The 26652-nt window shown below is 48.5% G+C and overlaps 1 protein-coding gene across 1 annotated transcript in view; it reads right to left on the bottom strand.

Annotated features, from left to right (window-relative positions):
* Positions 1-26652, bottom strand: part of LOC132333830 (gamma-aminobutyric acid receptor subunit alpha-3-like) — a 68431-nt gene that overhangs the window by 15316 nt on the left and 26463 nt on the right. Inside the window, exons 3-7 of the mRNA XM_059859310.1 lie at positions 20997-21064; positions 16812-17032; positions 6637-6719; positions 2430-2573; positions 428-580 (exon numbers count right to left, since the gene is read on the bottom strand). Of these exons, the coding sequence (XP_059715293.1) occupies positions 428-580; positions 2430-2573; positions 6637-6719; positions 16812-17032; positions 20997-21064 (669 nt within the window). The remainder of the gene's footprint in view (positions 1-427; positions 581-2429; positions 2574-6636; positions 6720-16811; positions 17033-20996; positions 21065-26652) is intronic.

Below are 26652 nucleotides of genomic sequence, written 5' to 3'. Positions count from 1 at the left end.
CCCATTCCAATACCATAAATCTTCTTCTCTGTTGAATATTCTAATTCTCACTAACACAAGATACAAATCCTACAGCATTTACATACAGCCTATAAGAATCATTACATTACCACACTGTGTTACATTTGAAACCCTAAAAACTCCTCTTTGGGCCCTTCTGCCAAGCCAGCAGGGTCTGCTCTGCCCCTTGGAGCTGTCTGCAAGCACAGGGTGTTGTTCCATCAAAGGGCATTACCTTCAGCTGGCCACACCATTGTTTTCCAGGTGTTCAGTAACTGAGGAATCTCAAAGCTGCTTTCATTTCAATCTTGCTTATAGCTTCCAGATTCTCAAAATCTTTTGCCAGGCAATCATATTCATAAGGCTTTCCTCTTTCATCTTCCCCAACACCCCATGCTGAGGAGAAGCCCGGTGCTCCCAGACTCACCAAAAACCGTGCGGGCAGGGACAGACTCCCTGTTGAGCCAGAAGGAGACCTGGGACAGGATGACAGTCATGATGCAGGGCAGGTAGGTCTGGATCACAAAGTACCCAATCTTCCTCTTGAGGTGGAAGTGCGTGGTCATGACGACGTATTCCCCTGCAGAGACAGCCAGGGAGGGATGCTGGGCCAGCCCAGCCACTCCAGAGATCCACCCTGGACAAACTCTCAGTTTTTCAGTGGGATTTTGGTGGGAAGGAGGGGTGCAGAATCACAGAATCACAGAATAGTGAGGCTGGAAGAGACCTCTAAGATCATCCAGTCCAACCCATGCCCTAACACCTCAACTAGACCATAGCACCAAGTGCCATGGCCAGTCTTTTTTAAACACATCCAGAGATGGTGATTCCACCACCTTCCTGGGAAGAGCATTCCAGTGCTTTATTATTCTTTTGGTGAAAATTTCTTCCTAATATCCAACCTGTACCTTCCCTGAGGTAGCTGGAGACTGTGTCCTCTGGTTCTGTCAGTGTTGCCTGGTGGAAGTGACCGACCCCACCTGGCTACAGCCTCCCTTCAGGAAGGTGTAGAGAGCAATAAGGTCACCTCAAACATCTCAACATCCTTCCAGAGCTGAACACAGCATTCAAGATGGGGTCTCACCAGGTGCAGGGGTGCAGCAGGCACACACGTGCCAGGTGTGTGCCCCAGCACAGCCCAGGGGGCTCTCACATCACTTCTGGGCTTTCAAAACACCTCTGAGTCTTCTACAGTTAGCTACAAAATAAGTGTGGGACAAAGGTGAGCTAGTGTCAACAGGTGGGCAATAAAATCTTTCACTGCTTTGCCCCAGGCACAAGGGGCCCCTGGGGGTCTCTCCTGATGCTGCTCCCATCCCAGGGAGCCATGCTGTGGGTAAGATCCCCTAAGCCTGGAGACACCCTAACTGTGCTTTAATAGGATTGCAGGACATAGGGTTTTATTTTCTCTGACAATCCTGAAAATATCCCACCTTCCCTCACTGTAACCATCTCAGAAATCCAGGCGAGTTCTGTTGTTAAAGGTCCCACCTGTTAACTGAAGAGGAAGCTGTCCCTATTCTCCCTCAACATCCTATTCTTCCCCCCAAAGCTTTGGGTAATTTCTTGGATCGCTGTGCCTTTACTTTGTGAGTGTGGCTCTGCTAAATCATTACACACAGGAGCCTTTAGCAGCTTTCTCACCACTCCAGGTTATTCATCTGTACATTTTACTACAACTTAAGTAGAGAGATGGGCCAGATATTATGACATTTAGTTCCCTGGGCTCCCCACATTTCCCCAAGGGAGGTGAAATGAGTTGTTACAGACAGACACTATTAAAATCAAGTGCACCAGAGAGGAAATATCCTCAAATGAGAGAACTACTGGTGCATACAGAGGGAAAAATAAAAGGGAAAAAAAGAAGAATTATGAGAGACACACATGAGGTAACAGAAGCTATCAGTACCTGGATTCAGAGGGGAAGGGAGGAGCAGCAGATGGGAGAGAAAGATGATTAATATTGGTCATTAATCAGAGGAAACATTTGTTTGGGATAATCTTCTATTAGTTATGATAATATTTGTGCAAGCAGATGCAGTGAAAACCACACTGAACATTATGTTGCCTTCGCCTCCCCTGTCTGCAGTGCTTTCCTGAGGGGCTGGAAAGGAATCCAAGACAAATGAACCCTCAGCAGCACAAACCAGCTGGACAACGTGGGGCAAATTTTCCACACAGCAGATTATTTTTAGATGCTTGAGATCAGTTCTCCTCAAGACTGTGGGCAATAAGACTCTTCCAGTGGAAACCACTGCAAAAACAACCTCCTCATGCCCCTTGGTGACTGCTGAAGATATCACCAACCGTATCCTCCTGCCTTAGGAAGTGCTGTGCTCCTGGACTGCCTCTATAATGATCCCAAATCGTGGCATTCCAAGCCCATCTCATGGCAGGAGGAGCTGAGCCCATGGTGGTCCCACAAATACCTGTGCTGGATCGAACCATCTCCGTGCCAACCACATGGCCCAGCAGGTCATACTGGTTCAGGCGAGATCCACCCTTGGCTACTTCCACAGATTTATCCTTCCCCAGGGTCCAGGTGTAGATCACCTCTGTCTTTGTGTAGGCATCTGCAGAGGAGGGAGAACAAGGAGGTCTGTGCTTCTGCCTGACCTCAAATATACCAAAATTAGCCTGTAGCCAAATGAATTTTGCTGCGCATCTCTCAGAGCCACATGGCTGAGCACAGCCAAGCATGGCCAGAGACCAAGGCAGATCAACAACTGTTAAATCAAAGGAGCAGGAGTGAGCTGGGCTTTTTGGAAGGGAGCTGCAGAGGGGCAGAGCTCTGTCACTGACAGACAGGCTGTCCCTGTGACGTGCTGACTCTGCAAGGGCTGCCTCCAACAGGGACAACATCCAGGCCAGCAGGATGCTGGGGCAGCAGGACAGCACAGCCCTGCCATGCCAGGGACAGGGAAAGTCCTGCTGGCAGCAGCTGGCAGCAAAGGCCGAATGCAAATGGGGCTAAATTTTAGGTTAAAAAGTCCAAAGTTTTTACTCTCACTCAAAGGCAGCTCTCTCCAAGACTCTGAGATTTGGAGTTGGTGTTCTCTCACACCTAAATGCTTTTTCCTGTTGCATTAATGAGCAGCCAGGACTCAATTTCTTCATGCAGGAAAAGCCCCTTCTTTATTCACAGAACTCATTTCTATATTGTCTTTGCAGACCTTGTATTCAACCCTAACTGGCTAGTAGTTCTCTTGCCACTCAGTTCATTGGTTAATAACTGGCATTTTACCTTTCCTTCAAATCTCTCTATTCTTGGGTTGTTTACATATTTTCTTCACTGATTCTCATGGGACAGATTTATTGGTTATGAAGGTGCAAACTTATTTTTCTTACTAGAACAGGTTGTTGTGTTGACTGCCTTCATTCTTCTGATTTTTCCTTCTGGGAACTTACAATCTACTGCTAGTTTAGCTAGAGAAGCAGGGCCTAAACCATGTTTTATAAGGCCTTTTTTTATAACATCTCTACCTGTCTGCAGCATTTTCCCTGTGTTTGTGACCAAGCCCCCCTGCCAAGAGTGCTCTTGGCTTTTCCAGTCCTATGGTTATCCAAAAATTGAGTCTCTCCAGACTGCTGGGAGCTATTTCTCCCCATAATGCCCAAAGTTCTTGTCCATACCAAGTTTGCACCAGCTTTTTAAGCAAGAACCAAGTTCACTAAACCAAGCCTTCAGTTCATTTTTACCCACCACCTTCTCCTGGTGAAGACCTGAAGGAATTCTTTGGCTGTGGTCAGGTCAAGCAATGTGTCAATCTACTGGAGAAACATCTCAGCTCCTGCTCTGTGGAAGCTTGTATCCTGAGAAAAACACATTTCTGTGATCTTTCCAAAGCAACCACTTGTTCTTGCTGCACTCTGGGTTTTGGCAAACCTGCTCCACGTTAAGCAGGGCTGTGCAAAGCCTTAGGAGAGGTTTTGGTGATCAGCCAAGGTTTCTCAGCAGGCCAGAGTGCTGCCTAAGCTCTTCTGGTGCAGGCTGGCACCTCTCACTCTGCTTTTCCAGCCCTCCACATGCTTCTGGAGCCCTCCGCCCTCCTTCAGAGCTTTGTGCAACTCTGCCACTGCTGAGGGACAACACCTGAGGGACAACACCTCCTTCCACCTGAGGGACAACACCTCCTGCTCTACAGTCCCAGTCCAGCTCCTGCCACTCCCAGCCTAGAAAAGGAGCTTGCCCACAGTTTCATTACCAGCATTCCTGATAATTCAGTTGTCTGTACATTACATATATATATATATATATATATATATATATATATATATATATATACACACACACACACAATTCCTGTCCATACCAAGTATATGTATGTATATATAGTTGGTATGGACAGGAATTTTGGGCATTATGGGGGAAAATACCTCCTAGCAGTCTAGTTGTCTGGGACAGAAGGGTCTCTGATGTCACCCAGGCATGGTGTGGATGTTTGGAACACATTTAATGCCAGGCAGCTGCTTTGGTTCAGCTCAATGCCTCGTTTGCAATGCAAAATCCAATCCAAACAGGGACAGCTCGTGGACATTTAGGGGAGCTGGTAAATTCAGCAGCATCTCCTGCTCCCCTAGTCTCAGATAGCTGCTGTACCAGTGCCCTGTGATGGCTTAGGAACAGCTCTCTGCTGTGCACATTTATCTTCAGGGAGCAGGGGATGGGCAGAGCCATCCCTTCACTGCACCTGGCCCAAGGGATGCTGCAGGTGGGTAGCTGAAGCTCTCTGGAATGCCTGATGCCCTTAATTCTCCTGCAAATTCCCTGCCTTGCCCCCTCAGGGGGCTGCCCTGGTGGCCCAGGGACAGCAGGGCACTGCTGATCACTGGTGGGGATCAGCAGGAAAGGGTCTGTGAGGCAAACTCAGCCTCCTTTGGGCAGGGTCTGGCACTGGCATTGTCCTTCTAATTGCAAATCTGACCCACTTTAGGCTTCTTGAAAATGAGCAGCTTCCAGCTGTCAATGGCTTTTTAGTGAAAACACTGGTTTAATCCCACTCCAGCACAGGAGAGGTGAGCTCTGATGCTCTGTGAGTGCTTTAGAAAAAGCCACATTAATGTTAACCAGGGGCAGCTTTCTGAGCTCCTTGTCTCAAAACTCTCATCATTCAGAGGTCAAATCAGTAAAAAAAATAAACCCAGAGGGTGTTCCAGCAGAAACACACACATTAATCTCTTTCCCTCACCAAGAAACATTATAAGCAATTAGATGTGCAGTAATCTGCCTTCCTGCAAGTCTTGTAATAATCCCAGAGTTTAGGCCTGAGGTATGAGATTTGATATCCAAGGTCAATTAACATTAATAATTCATCCTTCTCTAAGGCCTTAGTGATGTCTTGTGGCAATGAGTTCTACATTTAATTAGGTGCTGCCTAAGAAATAGCTTTATTTCAGTAGTTCTGAATAATCCACTTTCATGGGTACACTTTGTCATGAGGCAGAAGAGCAGATGCCCATGATAAATATGATTTCCTCTCCTGCCAATCAAACTTTTCAACTTTGTCCTCAGTTAGCTCCCAAATGGCTACAGGAAGGAAGTGTCACTTTGGGAAGGCTGGGGATTCTCTGGGGGTTACTGGTGTGGGCTCATTCCTCAGCTGGAGGTGGGAAACTCTCTCATCTAACACAAATACAGACTAAAAGGGGTGCTCAGTTCACTGGACCTGAGAAAGAGCCCAGGCAGAGCCAGACTAGGATGTTTATTTTCACATCATGGTGAACCAGGGTCCTGGGGTTTGGCTCCCACTCACTTTAGGAACAAAACCAAATGAAATTTAACTTGCTTATGGGAGAGATAAGGGGATTCTATGGGATGCCCAAGCAGCTGAGCAGATGCAAGTCTGGGAGCAGCTTTCAACTCACCAGCAGCCTGCAAATCTTCCCTAAACCAGGACCCTTGGCTGCTGGGGCTGAGATTCCCAGAGTTCCCAAGCCTCCCACCTGAGAGCAGCCTGCCTGCAGACTGAAGAGGGGCAGGGGGTTTGTGAGCTCCACTGGGGCATGGAGCCAGAGGAACCAGGTGCTCAGGCTGGCAGGATGGGACACCACTGCTGTCCCAAATCTGTCTTCCCAGCATGCCCATGTGATGAAGGAAAAGCACAACTCAGATTTATAATCATAGAATCATTAATGTTAGAAAAGACCTCTAAGATTATTAAGTTCAGCACTGCCAAAACCATGTCCCCAGGTGCCCAAAATACACATTTTTTGAACACTTTGAGGGATGGTGACTCCACCACGTCCCTCAGCTGCCTGTTCCAATGCTTGACCACCCTTACAGTGAAGAAATTTTTTGTAATATTCAAACTAAACATCCCTTGGCACAACTTGAGGTCATTTGCTTTCATCCTGTCCCTTTTTACCTGGGAGAAGGGACTGATTCCCACCTGGCTACTTTCTAAATAAATTTACAGCAAAACCAAGGGTGTCTAACCCACCCTGTCAGCCTGAATTGAGCACAGACTCACTCAGTGATGAATTGCATGTATGAGGCACCAGAAAAAACAATTTGGTCACATTATCATCAGCAAAAATGAATATTACTGTTACTAAAACCCTGTGTGACACCAGCCACACCAAGGACTGCTCTCCAGCCCTGTAGCCCCTCTTTGCAGAGGTGCTGGGGGTACTTACAGCTCCCAAATTTCAGGGGGCAGGCGTGCACGTCCATGGGGAAGTCCTCCAGGTGCATGGGGCACTCGGCGTGGATGGTCAGCCTGCAGGACAAAGCACAGGGGCTGCTCAGATCAGGCTGGCCCTTCTGCACAGCCTCCTGTAGCCAGCAGCACTGGCAAAGGCTCCAGGTGCTCGCCAGCCTCGGGGCAGAAGGCCCCCAGCTGTGGAGAGGACAGAAGGACACACATCTGGCAGCTCTTCCATGGTGTGAACTCAACCCTGTTGACCAAGTTCATCTTCACCCACGGAGTGCAAGGGGGAAATGTGCCAGAGCCCAGGAGTCCTGGGTGCTTATGAGCTGTCAGCAGAGCTCCTGAGTCACCATCATGTTTTCTGAAACATCCCCTTGCCCAGGATTCTTCTCCTGGGAAGCTGAGAAGACTCAGAGAAAAAGGAAAACAATATTATCTCATTTGCTTCTCTTGTGTTTTGCTGCTTTGGAATGTGTTTGGAGATTGTTTATCCAACAGGCGATTGTTTGATTGGTTTCATGTAAATTGTTTTAACTTAATGACCAATCCCTGTTCAGCTGTATCAGACTCTGAGGAGAGTCACGAGTTTTTCATTATCATTCTTGTTTCAAGTCTTCTGTAAGTATCCTTTCTCTATTCTTTAGTATAGTTTTAGTATAGCATATATGATATGATATGATATGATGTAATGTAATGTAATATAATATGATATGATATGATGTAATGTAATGTAATGTAATGTAATGTAATGTAATGTAATATAATATAATATAATATAATATAATATAATATAATATAATATAATATAATATAATATAATATAATATAATATAATATAATATAATATAATATAATATAATATAATATAATATGCCTTCTAAGAACATGGAGTCAGATTCATCTTTCCTTCCCATGATGGGGGACCCCAAAAGTCCCACCCTCCTGGGGCCAGGGGACACCTCATGGACCCCACTGGCAGGCAGAGGGGAGGGCTCCAGGGGCTCCCAGGGAACAGGCCTGGTGCTCTGGAAGGAGCTGAGGGCTGGCAGATGGTTCAAAGTCCAGATCCATGGAGCCACCAGGGCACAACACCCCCTGTCCATGTGGGACATCTCATCCCACCTCCCCTGGCTCCTCCCTCCACTGTGGAGGATGCTGCAGGCAGGTGAGGAGCTGGAACAGCCTGGGGGTGTGCAGGACAACCTGTGCTTTCTAAATCCCACAAATCCCAGTAGGATACCTGGGGGTGTGCAGGACAACCTGTGCTTTCCAAATCCCACAAATCCCAGTAGGATACCTCGTCAGGAAGCAGCTTTGTGAGGGAGGCACAGCCATAAAAAAGCATAAAAAGCTGCAGAATATGGGGCCAGGCATAAAAGGGTCCATGATAAAGGGCTCTAAAAAAGGGAGCTGGTGTTCCTTCCTGGAGTACTGCAAAGAGTGCAGCCAGGGAGGAGAGCCAGGAGAGACAGCTTCCCAGGAGATGTCTAAAACAATCTTCTCTGAAGGAACCATTTGTAGGGAAAAAAATATAGGAATCACTTCTGATGGCTCAGCAAAACAGCAAACAAACCATGGCAGGAGCAACATGTGGATGGAAAGGGCAACTGCACAGACTGAAGGTGGCTTGTGCAAATCTCAGGTTGAGAAGTTTCTATTGAGATGTTTTCCTTTGGCTAGAAAAATGTTCAGCTAGGTTATTCTTCACAGAAAATACTGAGACTTGGTCAAATGCAAAATAAACCCTGAAAAAATAAAGGCTTTGGGTTTTGTTTGCTAAAAGCAAAGAATAATTTTCTTTTTTCAAAAGGAAATAAAATAAAAATAAAGGTTATTTCTTTTAGGCAGACAAACATTAAATGCTTCTATTAAAAATTTTTTTAAAAAAAGAGGACTTTTTTTTTAAATTCAGTGGACAAAACCAAACCCTTCACAAATTGCTGTAAAAACCCCTGTGGAGGAAACAAAGCAGAGTGGCTGCGAGGTGGCAGGGATGGCATAGCTGCAGTGACAGTGGCTGCATGTGGCAGCTGCTGCTGTGAGAGGGGACAGCCACACACAGGGACAAGGCAGCAAACCCTGCCCAGCTGCTGCACTGCAACCTCCCCATTACTGTATTTGCAGGGTGCCCTCACAAAGGAAGAGAATAATGCATCTGACTCCATGTCTCAGAAGGCTAATTTATTACTTTATTACACTGTATTGCATTAAAGAATACTATACTGTACTAAAGAATACAGAAAGGATACTTAGAGAATGCTAAAAAGATAATAATGAAAACTCCTGACTCTCTCCAGAGCCCTGACACAGCTTGGCCCTGATTGGCCAATGAGTGAAAACAACTCCCAGCAGAATGCAATGGAACAATCACCTGTGGGTAAACAATCTCCAAACACATTCCAAAGGAGCAGAACACAGGAAAAGCAAATGAGATAAAAGTTGCTTTCCTTTTCTCTGCCGCCTCTCAGCTTCCCAGGAGCAAAGGAATTTTTTCAGACAATGTGAATGCCACACCCCATCACCTGTGAGTTCTGCTCTGCCCGGTGAGGAAAGGGGCCCTGGGACTTCAGAGCCACATCCAGCCTCCCCTGCAGCTCCCAGAGGGTTCAGGAAAGCTGGCAACCTCACGAGAGAGAGCAGAGGAGTTGCCATAACTTTGGTGGGGCAGAGCCAGGTGGCCCAAACTCCCTGGAGGCCCTGCAGCACTCAGAGCAGGGCATTAGCCCCCAGTTCCCCCAGTTTTTGGGAACATCTGGCAATTCAGAGACCAAGGGCCTGGCCTGCAGTGGGTGTGCCAGTCCTGCCTGAACCCCTGCCCATGGAAACCCTGTGTCCTGTGAGAACCTGGCAAAGAGGGCATGGAGGGGATGCTGCCCGTCCTGCTTGCTTCACAGCTGGCTCCATCCTGGCTTTCTTAGCCAAGGCAAGAACCACTGTGTGCCCAAAGCAACTTCTGGAGACAAATCACTCTGTCTGACTCGGTGAGCTGTTCTTCACACTGCACTGAATGCACCTGTTTTACATGAAAGAGAGGAAGACCTGACCTTTAGACTTCAGTCAAGGCTCACTGAAGACTGACAGGGATTTTCACAAGCCTACAAGCACAGTGTTGTAATTATTTTCTTCTGGACACTCAAAGGCCACCATGAACAAATTGCTCATTTGCTCTGATGCCTCTCTTTTCCAATATGGATTTAAAGAAGCACAGGTGTAAAAACCTGGCAGCTTGGTGAGTACTTGACTGCCTTGCTCTTCCTGTTCTGTTTCTTTTGTGATGTTCTCTTCAGCCAGCTCAAAACCCACTTGGGGAGCTCTTGGCTGGCAAGCTTGTCAAGCATATTCTCATAGATCTCAGTCTTCAATTCTTTCTGGGTCTTTTCCAACTGCAATGGACTTTTTGCTTCTCGTTTTGTCACTGTCTCTTGTGTCAGTGAAATGTTGAGACATTTCCCCAGCCTCCCTCAGCAGCCCACACCAGAATTTTCCTTTTTACCTCCCTGTTTTTTCATCTGCTTCACTCCTTGCTTTATTATTTCAAAAGGCTCTTAGCTGGGAATTCCCAAAGTTGGCTTTTCCAAAGGACCTCTTGTCTGACCAGTGCCCTCCTTCTGATGCATCCTGAACCCACCCCAAAAAACCCAGGGAAATCTTTTCCTTCCACTGTCCTGTCTGCAAGTGTTGGCTGTAATCATCAGCCACTCTGAATAAGGTTGAATGACCCCAAGGACTGCAGATTGTGCGTCTGGTGGGTTTGGGCCATTTAGAGCAGCCTGAAAGAGCCTCAGAAGGGAGCAGGACAGCAGCAGAGACTGGTCTTGGCCAAATCCTGCCTTCTCCAGGCCATGGCCAACAAGAGCAAGTGCTGTCAAGGGAAGGAGACAGTTTTATATGGATGCTGGATGACTCCCTCGATGTGTGGGAATGCAGCAGCTGCAATTTAAATCTAAAGACTGTTTTATTAGCTGAGCCAGCAAGCAATAAAACAAGAAATCCATCAACAAACCACTGGAAAAGCAACCTAATCTGCCACTCCTCCACCTACAACTGAAGGAGTTTTTAAGTCTCCTGAAATTAAATAAAAAAAGGAAAAAAGTTGCATCATTCCAGCGAGAAGAGTCTGGTTCAGCAGCTTCAGCCAGCCACAGGTCAGCAGGTTCACAGGTAACACATGAAATGTCAAACCACAAGGAATGTCTCTCCCTTCCCAGACAATTACCACAGCCTCTGCAGCATTTGGATCAAAGGGTTTATTGCAGAAGTTCTCATCTCTGCCCCTTATCCTGTGCAAGGCAGCTGATGGCCAGAGAGCCACTGTGTTTTGCTTCATTGCTCTGATGGGCTATTCACATCCAGCAGCCCTGGAAAGTCCTTAGAAAGCCTAAAGAGCACCTAAAAAATAGCCAAGCTTCCAGAAATCATCAGCCAGCAGTCAGAGCCTGTGGCTCATCAGTCCCAGGAACCTGCAGAACTTATGCAGAACTGTCTTGAAGCCAAACCCCAAACTCCTCATGTTTTCTTCTTGGGACTTCAGCTGGTCCCAGTGACCCCAAGATGAGTTAGAAAGTCTCTTTTCCCAGCCTGGCAGTTGAAGAAAGAGTCAGAACTCTTCTGGTCTTGTTCTCAAGGTTGTTTATTGTTTCTTATCTCTAACATTCTGTCTCTGGCCTGCCAAGGTCTGTCCAGCAGGTCAGACAGAGGCACTCTGACCACCTCGGGGCAGTGTTATCTTTTTATACTAAAAACTACGTGTGCATTATTTACCATAACTTCCCAATACCTATCACCTATGTTAGACAGTGAGCTTCTACTCTAAACCAACCCAAATTTGCCACCATCACAGCAGAAGATGGAGGCCAAGAAAAAGGAGAAAGGCTGGACACACCCAGATTCCTCCATCTCGCCTCCTGACCCCCCATTCTAAAAACCCCAAAAAATCTATTTTTCACCCTGTGATAAATTCACTATCATTCTACTTAAACTTTTGTGGCTTGTAACTCTTCATATAAGGTTGGGAATTGTTTTTTCCAAGGGCTAAATCAAAGGCACAGAGGTCTTGGGCTCTGTGCCAAGGTCTCTGAAACCCTTGGAAGGGTCTTGAGTCCTCCAGGGCAGCCAGAGGAATTTCCTGGGTTCCGACATTTTCTCTTCACTTTGCTGGCACAATGGCACTGAAAGTGGGACATCCAGGACAGAACCTGAGCTTTTTCCCTCTTTTAAAGTCACAGGAAGTCCTTTGAACTGCGCCAACACAATGGCAAGAAGCGTGAATCAGGCTAAACATCCCTCTGCCAGGGCTGAGGGGATAACAAACCTCTTCAGCTGCGTTCTCATGGTTACCAGGAGCTTAGCAAAGCCTTTGATGTGTCATTAGAGCCCCTGTCGTTACCTGCGTGCAGCTGCAGCATGAGCCAGGATCTCAGCCCAATTTCTGGGACGCAAATGTAATAATCCCTCGGTGTGTGAGTGCTACAAAAACATGACAGCACCCTGCATGGCAGGGCTGGCTTTGTTTATGCCATGGATACTGCTGGAGTTTTGTCCTGATTTCTTCTCCAGGAGGTTCATTAATAACCACAGTCAGGCCGAGCAGTGTTTACGGTTTAGGCTGTGGGAGAATCTAGGTTAGGTTTAATTGAGGGGTTTGAGCTTGAAAGCCAAATTGCTCCTAGGATCCTCGTGCTGGATCTGGAAGCACTGATTTCACTTTCCATCCTCCCCCAGTCCCTGGAGATTTCAGCCCATGATGGCAGAAATGCAGTGAGATAAGGTGTTCTCTGAAGATTTCTCCCTCCTGGGACAGTTTCCTTAAAAAAGCCAGTCTGCACAAAGCCAAGCCTGGAAAACAGATCATTTTTGTCTTTGGATCTGCTCTGGCAGGGGAAAGTTGGAACAAATCTCATCTTGTTGCCTGCTTGTGTTTTTATCAGCCAGCCAAGCTCTGCTTTGCTTGGATCCATCTGTGATGTTTCCTGGGATCAGCCCTGGTGTGGGAACAGACAAACAGCTGCCAGCCCCTACAGTCCAGGAGAGCTGGGGCTGGGCTGTCCCAGCTGCTGTTCCTACAGAGAGGCTGCACCTCCATCGTGGGGAGGGTGCAGCAAAGCCTGGAGCCATCACAGCCTGCCTGGGGCTAAAAAACCCCCAGCCAGTAAAGATACCCCAAAAAGCCTTTGCAGAGGCAGAGACACTGCAAAGCTCTGTGATTTCAAAAGGCAGCCTGGGAAGCCCAAAGCCCAGGGCACGGCACACCAGGTAGAGAACCTGCTCTGGGGTTCCACAGCCCCTGTAGGTCTGCACATGTCCTGGGCTCAGCTTTCCCTCCTGCTCTGCCTCACCTGAGGGATCACAGAGCCTCCCTCCAAGGACTGCACATTGTCTTCAGCAGCACAGGCTCTTGAGGCAGAGCCTTTGGGCATGCAGGGAATGTGTCAGCCTGACAGGTAAAGAAAACATCCTCCAAGTGCATAACTTGAGCACATATTGTCTGGGAACCACTCTGACAATAACCACAAAGCCTCAACACGCCATTCTGACAGGCCCTGTTAAGAGCAGAAGAGCTTTTTAAAGCCTTGATTCACAAAGATGAATCCCATCAGCACAGCATTAAACTTTCACTGTTTTTCTGTGCTTCAAGGCTGGGGAGAACCAGAGCATTATCTGTGTGCCCCACACAGTCTGAGCCAGAGAGTACACCCAGAGATGGCTGCTTAGGCTGCTTTTGCCTCCTCCTTACATAAATCCATGCACAATTCCCAGGTTGTGGCACTCAGGTATGACACCAGAGTTTAGAGACCAGAGCTGGGCTTTTGTGAACTATGTGGACCATGCAGGAGCTCTGCAAGAAGAGACTGCAGAGGCAGGGCTACATAATAAAACTGCACTCCCCGTGCTCTCTGAGGCAGCCGGAGGAACAGGGAAGGTACAGAGGGATCAGTAATCCTGGGGAGCAGAGAAATGCAGCTCAGTGCAGTGGTCACAAAGGTTGTTTTGTGGCCCAGGTGCCAAGGCCTGTCAGTGGTCAGGGCTGTGCCCTGTGACATTGCACTGATCCACGAGGAGAATGTGCCACGACTGAAGGAAATCTCTGGATGCTTGGCTACAGCTGCTGTGCAGCTCCTGGGAGCTCTGGTCAGTGATAAAGAGGCTCTCTCCAGGAGCTATAAATATTGTCACACAGGTGTAATTTTGCTGGATGCATGTGTCAGACTTGCTGTTCCACCAGAGCAAGTTCATCTATAACTGTAAGCTTTGACTAAGAGAAGTTGGCTTTCCCAGCAGGATAAATAGCAGGAGACGTGCCTCTAATTGCACATCAGCAGAGCTGATCCCTCAAGGATATTGCCTGGTACAGGGGAAAGGAGCAGGACATTCTCAGGAGCCAAACTGCAGGGCCAGGTTGATCCATGCAAGGGATCACCTGGGCAGTGCTGCCAGGCACTGGAAATCTGGTGGAAGTTCAAACTCTCTCCCCAGTGAGCAGGGCACATCTTTGGTGTTTTTTGCACTTTGCTGGATGCCAGCTGTGTGAGATTGGCTTCAAGGTCCTGCTCCTTCCTTTAAGGACACCCATGCACATCCCTGGCCATGGGGGAGGACAGCAAAGGCATCACTGGGACAGAAAACAAGAGACTCCCTCCAGCCCTTCCCTGGGAGAGGTTTCAAAGCAGTTAAAAAGGGAGGGTGATGCCACCATCACTGTTTGACAGGGGAATTGAGGTGGGAGTGCCTTGGAGTGGCAAAGCCTGACAGATTTTGGTGGCTGAGCCTGAGGCTTGGTCCTGGCCCTGCAGTCTGTGCCCTTGTGTCTTCCTTTCTGACACCCCCCTCAAAAGTGACCCTGGTGGTCCTGAACAGCACCAAGAGGGAGAAAGGGAATCATCAGATGCTCCAGGACAGACATCCCATCCTGGTTGTGTTTATCTGCAATGCTGTGGTCATCCTGGGCAGCTCTAACCACATGAGCAGCTCCAGGACGTGCTGCCCAAGCCTCCCTTGGGCTTCACCCACTGGGGGAAGAAAAGATCTCTGTGCACAAGAGCTCCTTGCTCTGTGCAATAAAAGACATGACAAAAGGTCTCATATCCAACCCTCAGCCTCTGAGTGGGCTCCTCACCTCTGACAAAGCCTTAGGGAGGTATTTAAGGGGGACAGGAGCACCTGTAAGAGGAGATCCTACATTCCCCAATTCTTCAGCAGACAGCTAAACTGAAGGATGGTTTGAGTTTATTTTAAAAAATCCCAAGGCTCTCTTTTCTTCCAGAAGCTCATTCCCAAGAGTCTCATGATGCTGCTGCCATCCTGGCACCTGCCCAGCCCTGAATGAAAAAATAAATCCAATACTGTTTTAGTCACACAAAACTTGCTGAAGCTAATGGCTGTTTGCTGAATAAAGAAGTAGTGAAATGATTTAAAAGCTCTGAAATTGAGTCTTTTTTTTTTTTTTTTTGGCTGTCTTATGCCAGCAGCTCCTGTAATGCTTTACAGTCAGACAATGATCCAAAGTGTGGGGAGTGTGAGTTGTCTACTTGCAGGTCAGAGAGCTGGGAGCAAAACAGAGCCCTTAAGTCAAGTTGGGCTTTTCCCTTCATTTACCCCATCTGCCTTAATGTGAGATCACTGATGTGTGGAGACCTAAACCCCCAGGGCACTGGCAGGATTAGCTCATATTTGAGAACTGCTGCACAAAAGCAAGGAATTGTTTATCAATGTGGGCTGTAAAACTTGCTGACACCGTGTAGATTCACAGCCAGTTTAACTATGAAGAGATGAAATTCTGCCTGGTCCTCATAAACAGAGGTGAAAGTGCAGCATCTCAGCACACAGAATCCCCAATGAAGCCTGTTATTACTTAGGATTGGCTTGGAGATGGAGACAGAGAAAATAATTTTTTAAAACAAAGATTTCCACCTTGCCAAAAACAACTCAATACCTTTCTTGTGCATTTATCAGCAGCTTCTTATTTCATTTACAACCTATGGCTCCTGCAACCCTGGCTTTTCCAAATCACAGTTTTTAATTAGCTGTTTGTTGGGTTTTTTCCCTAATGATGTGCATCGATCACATAGATTTGGATTTTTTTTATTCCACGAAGTGGGAAAAAACAACCCCATTGTTGTCACAAGCAAGCTTGGTCTCATTAGATGTGTGAAATGGTTCTGCTCTAACATGCTGAACAAATTTAGATCTCTTCTCAAGCTGCTGGAGAATAGCAAATTCTCCCAGCCTAATGTTCCCATACCAACATTGGATACCTGATTCATACCCTATCACAGGTCAGGAAGAAAATTAAGCCAGGTGGCACAACAACCTCATAAACTATAGAACCCAACACCTCTACCTCAGCACATAAAAGCAAAAAAATCAATGTGAATGATGAGGGAAAATCTACCTGTAAAAATATCCAAGCTGAGAATCAGTGCCCATCCATAGGTAGGAAACAAGGAGAGCATGGAAAGCAGCAGGGCAGGTGTGGAAACCCAGAGCACTGGGAATATTTCTATGTCTGCTCTGGGGTGCCCTGACCCCCAGGGCAGCACTGACTCTGACCCTCATTCATGGAGAAAGTTTCCCAGACTTCAAGATAGACTGGAATCCACAAAAGTGTGAAATAGATTACAGAGAGCAGTGTGGGTGTGTCACTGGGTGAGAAATTGAGGGTTTGGGATTTTTAGTGTGTTGTGGATGGGAGCAAGACGGAGGGCACAGGGTGTCATCCTGGGTTTCTTCTTCATGCTTCTTCTTCCTTCTTCTTTATGGGTTTAGGTGGCATTTTGTAATTGGGCAGAAAAGTCCCATTGTGGGCTCTGTGGGATCAGTTATTGGGTTAAAAGGGAAAATAATCCAGGTGTCAGCTCTTAATTGGATAGTTTAGTCTTAAAATACCTTGGAACAAGAGATTGTTGGCCATTCTGTGCCTTGCTGCAGAACTCACAGCAGTGAGACTGTTTTACTGATAAGAAATAATGAACACCTGAGTCCCAACATGAACTACCCTCTCAAGTGCCTTCAGTCCAGACCCAGGGAAACCCCCAGCTGGTACCCCCACAGGTAGGACTCAAATCTACTAACAAGAGTCAGTGCATAAACCCTGCTGTGAGGCACCCAGAGGTCCCTGCACGTGCAGAGGGACCTGGGATTCCCTGGAAGCAGAGGCAGACTGACCTCATGGTGTACAGGAGGGTGCCGTTGTCCACCAGGCGCAGCAGCTTGTTGGGGGTGGTCATGTTGTGGGCAACAGATTTCTTCCCGTTGTGGAAGAAAGTGTCAGGAGTCCAGATCTTACTGGCCAGCAGGTTGTTCAGGGGAAGGATTTTCATGGGACCATCAAACTTCAGCCTTTCATCTCTCCAGGACTGCCGGAAAAAGACATCAATGGTGTATTCCTTTGGGGAGAGAGGAGAGAAAAATAAGTTATGTTTTACTCGGCTCAAGAGGTGGCAGCAAACTGGGTTTTGGCACACCTTGGGTGACACAAAGTGTGGTGCAACGAGCAGAAGGGGTTAACAGCAGTGCAGGGTAGATGGGATTCAGCACATTTTGGGTAATGACTTACCTAGGATGTCAAAAAGTGCATGTCAGTGTTTCTGAGCACTGCAGAGAGGCTGCAGCACAGCCCCTACAGTGGCCAGAGCTGGGGTAGCCCTGCTGTACCACCACCTCTATGCAGAAGTTTCAGGGGAGAAAGGCCATTTTGTGCAGCTACACAGGTATTTTAGAAGGCAAAAATAAAGATCCTGGAGATGGAATCTGGCCAGGATGCTGGTAATTATATCTCTGCTCATAAAAAAAAGAAAAGAAATAAACTTGCATGACATTGCCTTAATGTTATTTTGTTCCCCAGGTCACCTTTAGAAAATCATTGAATCGAAGACTTTACTGGCATTACAAGATCCTGTGACTTTCTTTTGTCTTCGTTTTCTTGTTTTATTTCCATTTTCTTCTTTTTTTTTTTCTTTCTGCCAATGTGGAGACCCATTTCCTAGTCCAAATTCCAGCTGGGGCACTTAGAAATCACCTATCTGAAACCCTGCAGCCAAGCCAGCTCCTCACTCAGTGAATACAGATTCAGAAACCACTTTTAGAGACAGAGGGGTCTTTGGAAAACCTCTCTGTCCCAACTGTTCTTCCTCCCCCTGCTGCTGCAGACTCGTAATCTTTATTTACACATTCCTGGAGGCTGCAGGACCAACCAAACTTATCATTGTGAGTGATTTCTTTCCTGCAGCACTTCTCAGCAGCACTTAAAAACTGCTGTGCATCACTTTCTTATAGGACAGAGAAATTCCTACAGGTTTTGCAGCAGATGGCAGCTGAATGGAGGCATCTCTGTAAATAAATCCATCCCTGCTCCCTGGCCATGGAGACACCCCTGCTCAAATATGAACCTTCTGGATCTTGGCTGGGGAAGGAAAGAGAAATTCTGCATTCTCAAGGGCTCTGCCCTGTACAAGGTATTTACCCCTTCATGGAAGTGATCTCTAATTCATTATTTCTTGGGATAAACCCAAAGAAATGAGCCTGTGTGCAGTCCCAGGAGGTTTGGGAAAAGTCCTTATCAGGAAAAGGGCTCTCTCATTCCCTGTTTCTATTTAAAAAGTGCCAGACAAAGAAGCAAAACATTTTTAATGACTTCCAAGGCCCTGCTTATCTTCTTTAATGCTTAGGAATCATTCCTGAAGCAAAGAGAAATCATGTTCAGAATGTTCCCCTCTTTCCTATGCTTCTTTCCATAAAAGCATTATTCCCATCTCACCCTTCCAAGGAGCACACTTAGTTCTGTGTTATGCTTTTCTCTGCCTACAGAACTGACTGAAAACATCCAGACTGATTCTCTCCTCAGAGTCCATCCACGAAACAAAAAAATCCCCTTCAATTTTTGTTTTCCTTCAAATAATTTCCCTGGGACTGAGGCAAAGCTGCAAGAGCTCAGTCCCGAGGACTGGGGTGCACCTCAGTGTTGCAACAGGATATGAAATAAAACAATGTGGGCACTGGAACTGCAAGGGAAGAAGAAGGGAAGTTTATTTTCTGAGTCTAACATTTATAGACTTTCAAAAGTGACAGTGGATTGGAGGATGAAAGTGCCACTTCTCCAATGACACTGGACAAACCAACAGTCCATCAAATTTCTCCTCCTCCAGAGAGGAATGTAAAAACAATAATTATTTACATCAAAGTGTGTGAGAAACTCCATTACAAGAATGAAAACATCAGAATGCTTAGAAGAACTTAGAAGAACAGGGTGACACCTCAGGTGTGAACAGGCTCTGCTGTCCAAACCAAAAGAGAGGTTGGGAGTCCCTTGGAGCACCTCAGTGGAAAGGTCTCCATGTCCTCCTCTGTAGGAATGTGCTCCCTGTTGATGGAGTGACAAAACGATCCTTTGTCTCTTTAAAAAGGAAAAAAGCCCAGAAAACTGAGGAAAGAAACTTCCTCAATTAGGTAAAAAGACACCTCATAGGACCTGGGGGACTTCACCTCAAACTTAAGGATAGCCAATTGGACAGAAACCAGAAAGTCCTACCTGAGCAATTTACTAGAAAAAAAAAAAAAAAAGAGAGAAAAAAAGAAACTAATTGCTTCTGTGAGGTGTTTTACAAGGAGCAAGAACCTCTTGCACCTGGCTTGGTTTTTCTCTGTAAAGAGCTTTGTTATTTTGCCTTTTATTAAAACTTTTTGTTTCCAACGCCACCACAGAAGCCATCCTGCTGATTTTATGCCTTCTAAGGTAGCTGAGCTATCTTGGGTATGAAATAGATCTCCAAGAGCTTATGAGAGCTGGCTTGACGAGACCCCTATTTCACTCCTCCTCCTCCTCCTCCACGCTCTGTGAGCAGCTGCTCTCCCTCTCCCCAGAGCAGCTGTACCTGCCTCTCCTCCATCAGCGCAATTCCAATTCTGCAGTTCCGCAATTCCAGCTCCCGAGTGCCGGAGCTGTGGGAGGGGAGCAGCACCGGGCAGATGCCAGCAGGAGGGAGGGATTTCCCTGCTCCTGAGATGAAAGGAAGCCCCAGAGCAGGCTCTCCCCCTTTCCCGAGGAGATGGGGTTTCTCTCCCTCACTTTTAGCAGCAGAGCTAAAACACATTCGCTATGCATTTGTAAAATACACGGAATGAAAGCACGCGGAGGGGAAATAATTTATTATTCCTTAACTGTCTTCTTAATTTTATATTCATTTTGTCAAATCACATTGCAGAGAATACCTTCCTCTTTTCAATACCTCATATTTTTTTTCTTCACAGTTCATTATACACACTCCCTTAATCAAATATGCTCCACCTTGGAAGTAATTATCAGATACTCCCCAAGGGCTACAAATGCTGAATATATAATGGGTCTCTGCTGTGGTAGGAAAGCAGGAGAGAGAGAGAGAGGGAGAACTCAGATGAGGTTCATAATCTTGATTACACTGACATCAACTTAACTTCTTACCCTGGAGGGAGTGGTCTTCCCAAAGCAACATGGGTTAGAGTGATGGAGTGAGCCACTCCATGAAACACAGAGATTTTATTCTCCCTCAGCTCCTCTGCTTGCCAGCACAGGATTGCTGTGGGACAGCTGGAGAGATGTTCAGGCCATGCCAGCCGAGAAAATTCAACCCTTGCAGCTCTGGAGGGGCTGTGAGAGCCACAGGACACTGCTCCAGCCTGGCCTAGCCAGTGACAACCTGCTCCCTGCCCCAAAACAGGCTCCCTCCATGGCACGGACTGCCCACCACTGGCCTGGGCTATGCCAGCACCAGGGCACCTCAGGGGCTGGGCATGCAGGAGGGGCTCAGTCCTCAATGCACAGCTGTCCTCACGTGGCATCCTGGAACTCCTGAGCAGCCACCCACAGCCAGCCCTTCTCTCGGTGCGTGTGGAATAGGAGCTGCTGTTGAGAAACCTCACTATTAATTATGCTCCACAGTCCTGTTTTAATTAGAAGACAAACTGTTGTGGGAATACAAGCCTAAATTCAGACCTCAGGCCTTTTCATTAATTATTTTCCCTCAACATGTCAAAATAGCGCAGTCAGTCCATGCCTTTTCTGTTTTCTCTTTTGCCTCCCTCCAGTTCAGGCACTAAGGATGGTTTGATGGTGGATCATTGTCTCTGACACTGCCACCAACCCAGACCAGCTTCTGACATCCTCCCCTCTTCCCAAGGAGCACCTGCATTCCCCCAGTTATCAACTGGTTTCCAAAAGCCCAAGCACACCTGGGAAACAACTCCTGTCTACCCCTGGAACTGAGATACCACCAGCTCTTGTCACTTAGGAAAACCCCACTTTTACCCATATTGTCCTGGGAGGAGGGTGGGACACATCCACAGCAGCTGAGGAGAAGCCACCTGTGAGACACCTACCATGTCTGTGTCCGAGACAGGGCCGAAACTCGTCACGTAGATGTCTGTCTTGACTTCAGTTACACTGTCTGGGACAAAAAGAAAAAAAAAAAAGGGAAAAAAGAGCAATTAGAGAGCTGAATTTCCTTGTGCAGGCAAGGCTTTGAGGTTTGTTATATAGTGTTTATTCCTGCTCTGCTGAACCCTCAGCACCGTGCTCTGTGCCCCAAACAAGGGCTGATTTTATCACTGGTAATTGGGCACATTCATCTCCAGTGCAGCTCTGCTGCTTCCCACGCTTACACTGAGGACAAATCTGTCCCACACGGCCAGACAATGCATATTTACAGAATCTGTGTGGCTGCATCATCCACACTCTGCTACAGATCCACATGTTTTCAATCCAGAGGTAAGCCCTGATGCTTTGAAACTCCTTTTTAATCTGAAATCCCTTTGTGTCTCCCAGCCAGATAAACAGCCTAGTGATGTTCCAGCAGTTTTAGGGAACCCTGGTTTTGTTACAGCTCCAGGCTTATCTGTATGTAAAAAGAATCAATATTCTGATTTTTCTGCCGTCGTGCTCGCTGCTCTCCTAAGTGCCTCACTCTCACAAAGCTGCTGCTGCTGCTCACTTGTCACGTGCTGCCCCTGCATCCCGGGCTGAGATTCCCTCATGGATGCTGAGCAGCAGCTTCACTGCCCCTGCAAAGCCACAGGGCTCCACTGCCTGCCCAGCTGCTAAATCCAGGGGCAATCTCAGCCACATGCCTTTAGATAACCTGGAGTGCTGAACACAGCCAGCAGCATGTGCACACAGAGCTCTCTTTCCTTGGATTTTGGCTTGTTTCCTAATTGACACCTCTGCTGCCACCCTACTTTGCAGGGAAATCAAGGCACAGTGATTTCCCATATTTACAGTCCGATGCTCTGCCCACTGGGTTGTGCTCAAAACATGATGGATGAGCTGCTTTGAGTTCAGCACTCAGTTCCCATAAATCCTCCCCACTTTAGGGATAGATCATGCTGTTGTGTGGCACTAGCTGGCTCAGAGCAGCTCTCCTAATGAAAGAACCAATTTAAAGCAGCAAAGCAGAGTTCATGTTTTATGCACAGGACCCAATTTTGGCCATCCCAGCAGCCTCGCAAGTAGCCTGGACGGCCCATTGTTTAATTTAGTTATGGAAATCCTTCTGTCCCCTGAGAGTCATTTTGCAGTACTATGAAGCTTTAGGTTTGTGCTTCAAAGTTTTACATCCCAAAATAAGATAATGCATTCTGGCAGGGTTTTCTCCTTAATGGCTGAAATATACGTATACATGTCTTTAGTTATTATGGCTGAGAAGCTTTTGATGCAGCCTGTGGCTGATATCATTGTGCTATAGAAGTAACCCTTGATCTCATCTTGATGTGCTAAAAAGAAGGTTAAAGAGAAATATGTATGTGGTACACTTTCTGAAACACCCAGAAACCAAACAGAACGAGCCCCTTCTGTGAGGCTGAAACACTCAGGGTACTCTCAGCCTCCCTCCAAACAGGTCCCAGATGAGGCACACAGCAGAGAACAACGAGTGGTGTGAGGCTCCTTCTGCTACCCCGTGCGGCAAAAGAAAGCTCATTTTGTCTTGGAGAAAACACAAAACTCTCCCTCCCCTCCCCTCCCTGGCATTCATTCTACATCCAAGGGTAGCAGATCAGGAGCTGTGGCCACCCATGGCAAGGGAAGGCAGTCCCTAGGGGTGCAGGATGAACTGTGCCCTGCTCAGAGGGACAGGGGGTTGCAGCCCTACATTTCTCTCCACAGAGAAAAGTCAGGCACAATTCTTCCCAAGAATATTTCTGGGTTTCACATTCTCTGAACCTCAGAGAAAGGAAAAACAATTATTATCTCATTTGCTGTGCCTGTATTTGTGCCAAAGTAGAATGCAATATGGAGATTGTTTACCCAGAGTGATGGGGTTTTTGTTTCCTTGGCCTGTCAGGGCCAGGTGTGTGTGTGTGTGTGTGTGTGTCAGGACTGTCAGGTGACAGTTATGAGATTCTGGGCAGTGTGTGCAGGGTTGAGTGCTTGGCAGATCCAGTTTTAGATGTATGGAATAATATAGTATAATGAAGTAATTAATTAGCCCTCTGATAAGATGGGGTCAGATGCATCATTCTCTCCCCTCGTCGGGGTTGCCAGCAATTTCAGTAGGGAGTCACAGAAGGGTCTGTGCTTTCCAGCATGCTCTGTGGGGTCCAAGCACAGGGGAGAGGATTCAGGAAGCTAGGAGAAGACAAAAAGGCAGAATTCACTTTGGACATCTTTTGATAGGATCCTGCAATCCTTAAATGAGCTTTTATGTCCTCATCATGCTGTAACCTGCCTGACACAGAGCTCCAGAAACCTCTTCCTGACCCTTCAATCTACTGGTAAATCCAATCAAAGACAATGGCATTAGGAAACTTCAATAATCTATTAATAACCTATTAATATTAATAACTAATTACGACCCATGTCTGAAGAGAATCCCCCATTTCCAGCCTACAGATTTACCCCCTGGCAAGGCCATGCAGCACCCAGAGAAGGGACAAGCTGGGGCTTCACCACTGGCTCAGTGATGTCCCTCAGCTCTGAGAAAAATGAGCTTCCTGCACCTCTCATGGCAAAAGGCAGACTGAACCCTCCCTGTTAATAAGTGCTCCTAAGGGCAGGATTTGGCTGGGATCCGGAGGGATTTCTGAAATTAAATCATTGCTACGCAGGCAGGGATTTCAGCAGAGCTGGGAAATCCAGAGATAAGTAAAACACCAGCAGAACAGAGCAAGCTCCAGCCTCAGAGATTCACTTCCCTTGTGATCCCACATCCCAAGAGCACCTGCACTGCTCCCAGCTCTGTGACTGTGAGACCTCCACCAGCAGAGAAACCAGCAGCTGCCCCAGCAGCCTCCTCCCTCCTTACCCTCACACCGACCCACCCAGAGCCTGAATGAGATGAAACTGCATCTCTTTATCAGCAAGAGAAAGCTGAGAGAAAAGCATCTCCTGCCACTGCTTAGAGACATGGCAAGGAAATTCTTATTTTCTGCTCAAGCCATAGATGTGCTCACGCTGTAGCTTGGCTGTCTTGCACAGTTCTCACCAAAGATTTAACAATTAAGGACATTATAGGGGGGTAGGCACTTTCCCTAGAACTGCTGCAGAACACAAAATGGTATCTTTCATTTCCTAGCAGCATCCTTCCTTGTAATTCAATTTTTTCACAGGCATGAGTCGAGCTTTCAAGGCTGCTGGGGTGGCAGGTGGATGCTGCCAGTCCTGTTTACAACCAGGGAAACAAAAATGCAAGGGCTGGGTTCAGGTAGGAAGCTGGAGCAGAGCAAGGAGCAGAGCCCAGGTCTGGCTGCCCTAAGGATTGGCACAACACTGCCCAACAGAGCCCTTGGTGGGCTGCCCAAGCCCCTTCCAGCCACCCTGCCGAGCTGCTGCACCAGGAATGCAAAAAAAAGGACCCTGGAGCCAACATGAAACTGGAAAAGCAAGAGATTTCAGGTTCAGCATTTGAACTGAATTTACAGATCCAAGTGGCATGCCATGTTCCCAAGTAATTTGTTTGAGGATGATTCCCTTGTCTGGGGGCTTTGCCCATTTATAGGATCAGCTTATTGCCAAGCTTCAGCACAACCATGTTCCTGGGAAGAATGTGGAGCAAGTGTGAGAGCAGAACAAGGCTCTCAGGTCAGCCAGGGCTGCCCCTTCCCCCCAGGGTACAGAGCCTGCTCCTGCCTTGCTCCCAACTGTAGAAATCCCCCACAGCTGGGCAGATCTGCAATGCAAATGGCAAACCAAACCACCCTTCCCACAGTGTTACCATGGCACTTACTACACCTGCCTGCTTTTTGAGAGCTACCCCTCTCCTCCAGGAATCTGCTCCCCCAGATCTGGCAGCTTTTGTACCCCACAACCCCCTCCCAGCCCCGAGGGGAGGGACAGCTCCAGCCCCCAGAGCTTCACACCAGCAGGTCTGTCACCTCCCTGGGTGTGCACAAGGTGCAAACCAGCAGCAGCTGATGCTGAGGTGTTTCAGGCTTCCCATTTCCCCTGTGCCCCCATCCCAGCCCTCCCCATCTCCCTGCCCCTGTTCCAAGGCAGACACCCCCTTTCCCGTGCAATTCCCCCTTTAAGTGCTCCTGACTCCGCGGGCCCGGGAGGAGATAGCTAGCTATTATTTACAAAATGACGGAGTGCTATTTTTACTTGCTTCTTGGAAGCATGGGGAGCAGCGGCAGGGCTGGAACACGAATTACACCGCCTCGCTGCCTCTGCCCTCCCCGGCTGCAGAACTGCGAGTGAGCCTGGGAGGGGGGCACGGGGGGCTGAGCGGGCTCGTGTTAAACCTCCCCTGCACTCATCCAGCGCTGTTTATTCAGGAATCACCCCTGACAGCCCGGCTCGGCCGGCTGTGTGTCAGCTGCGGAGGTTTGGAGCTGCGCTGAGCACGGTTGGGCAGGCGGGGGGTCCTGGAGGCTGTGCCTGCACTGGGGTGCTGTGCAGGCAGCCAGGGTGCTGTGCCTGCACCGGGGTCCTGTGCAGGCAGCCAGGGTGCTGTGCCTGCACCGGGGTCCTGTGCAGGCAGCCAGGGTGCTGTGCCTGCCCTGGGATGCTGTGCAGGCAGCCAGGGTGCTGTGCCTGCACTGGGATGCTGTGCAGGCAGCCAGGGTGCTGTGCCTGCACTGGGATGCTGTGCAGGCAGCCAGGGTGCTGTGCCTGCCTCGGGGTGCTGTGCCTGCACCGGGGTGCTGTGCCTACACTGGGGTGCTGTGCCTGCACCGGGGTCCTGTGCAGGCAGCCAGGGTGCTGTGCCTGCCCTGGGATGCTGTGCAGGCAGCCAGGGCGCTGTGCCTGCCCTGGGATGCTGTGCAGGCAGCCAGGGTGCTGTGCCTGCACTGGGATGCTGTGCAGGCAGCCAGGGTGCTGTGCCTGCCTCGGGGTGCTGTGCCTGCACCGGGGTGCTGTGCCTACACTGGGGTGCTGTGCCTGCACCGGGGTCCTGTGCAGGCAGCCAGGGTGCTGTGCCTGCCCTGGGATGCTGTGCAGGCAGCCAGGGCGCTGTGCCTGCACCGGGGTGCTGTGCCTGCACTGGGGTGCTGTGCAGGCAGCCAGGGTGCTGTGCCTGCACCGGGGTGCTGTGCCTGCACTGGGGTGCTGTGCAGGCAGCCAGGGTGCTGTGCCTGCACTGGGGTGCTGTGCCTGCACTGGGGTGCTGTGCAGGCAGCCAGGGTGCTGTGCCTGCACCGGGGTGCTGTGCAGGCAGCCAGGGTGCTGTGCCTGCACCGGGGTGCTGTGCCTGCACTGGGATGCTGTGCTGCACCCGGGGTGCTGTGCCCACAGCTGGGATGCTGTGCCTGCAGCCGTGCAGCCGTGCCTGCAGCCGTGCAGGCGGGCGCTGGGGGCTCCCGAGTGATGCGTGCTGTGACAAACAGGGGCGAAGCCGCTGCGGCTCCGTGCAGGGGATTCCTGGATGCTGCGCTGACGTCAGGGAGCCTGCACAGCCCCGGCTGTGATCAGCCGGGGGATGGGGAGCTCCAGCTCCAGGCAGCTCCAGGCTGTGCGAGGACCTGAGGGCGCTGGGAGGTGACAAACCCGTCCGCACTGGTGTTTCTGTGCGGGGCGATGTGGCTGAGAATAGAAGGGTTCGGG

This window comes from Haemorhous mexicanus, chromosome 14 (genome assembly GCF_027477595.1).
Source record: "Haemorhous mexicanus isolate bHaeMex1 chromosome 14, bHaeMex1.pri, whole genome shotgun sequence".
Classification (NCBI taxonomy): domain Eukaryota; kingdom Metazoa; phylum Chordata; class Aves; order Passeriformes; family Fringillidae; genus Haemorhous; species Haemorhous mexicanus.
Note: the sequence above shows the minus strand (reverse complement) of the source record. Positions and strands in the feature narration are given on the sequence as shown.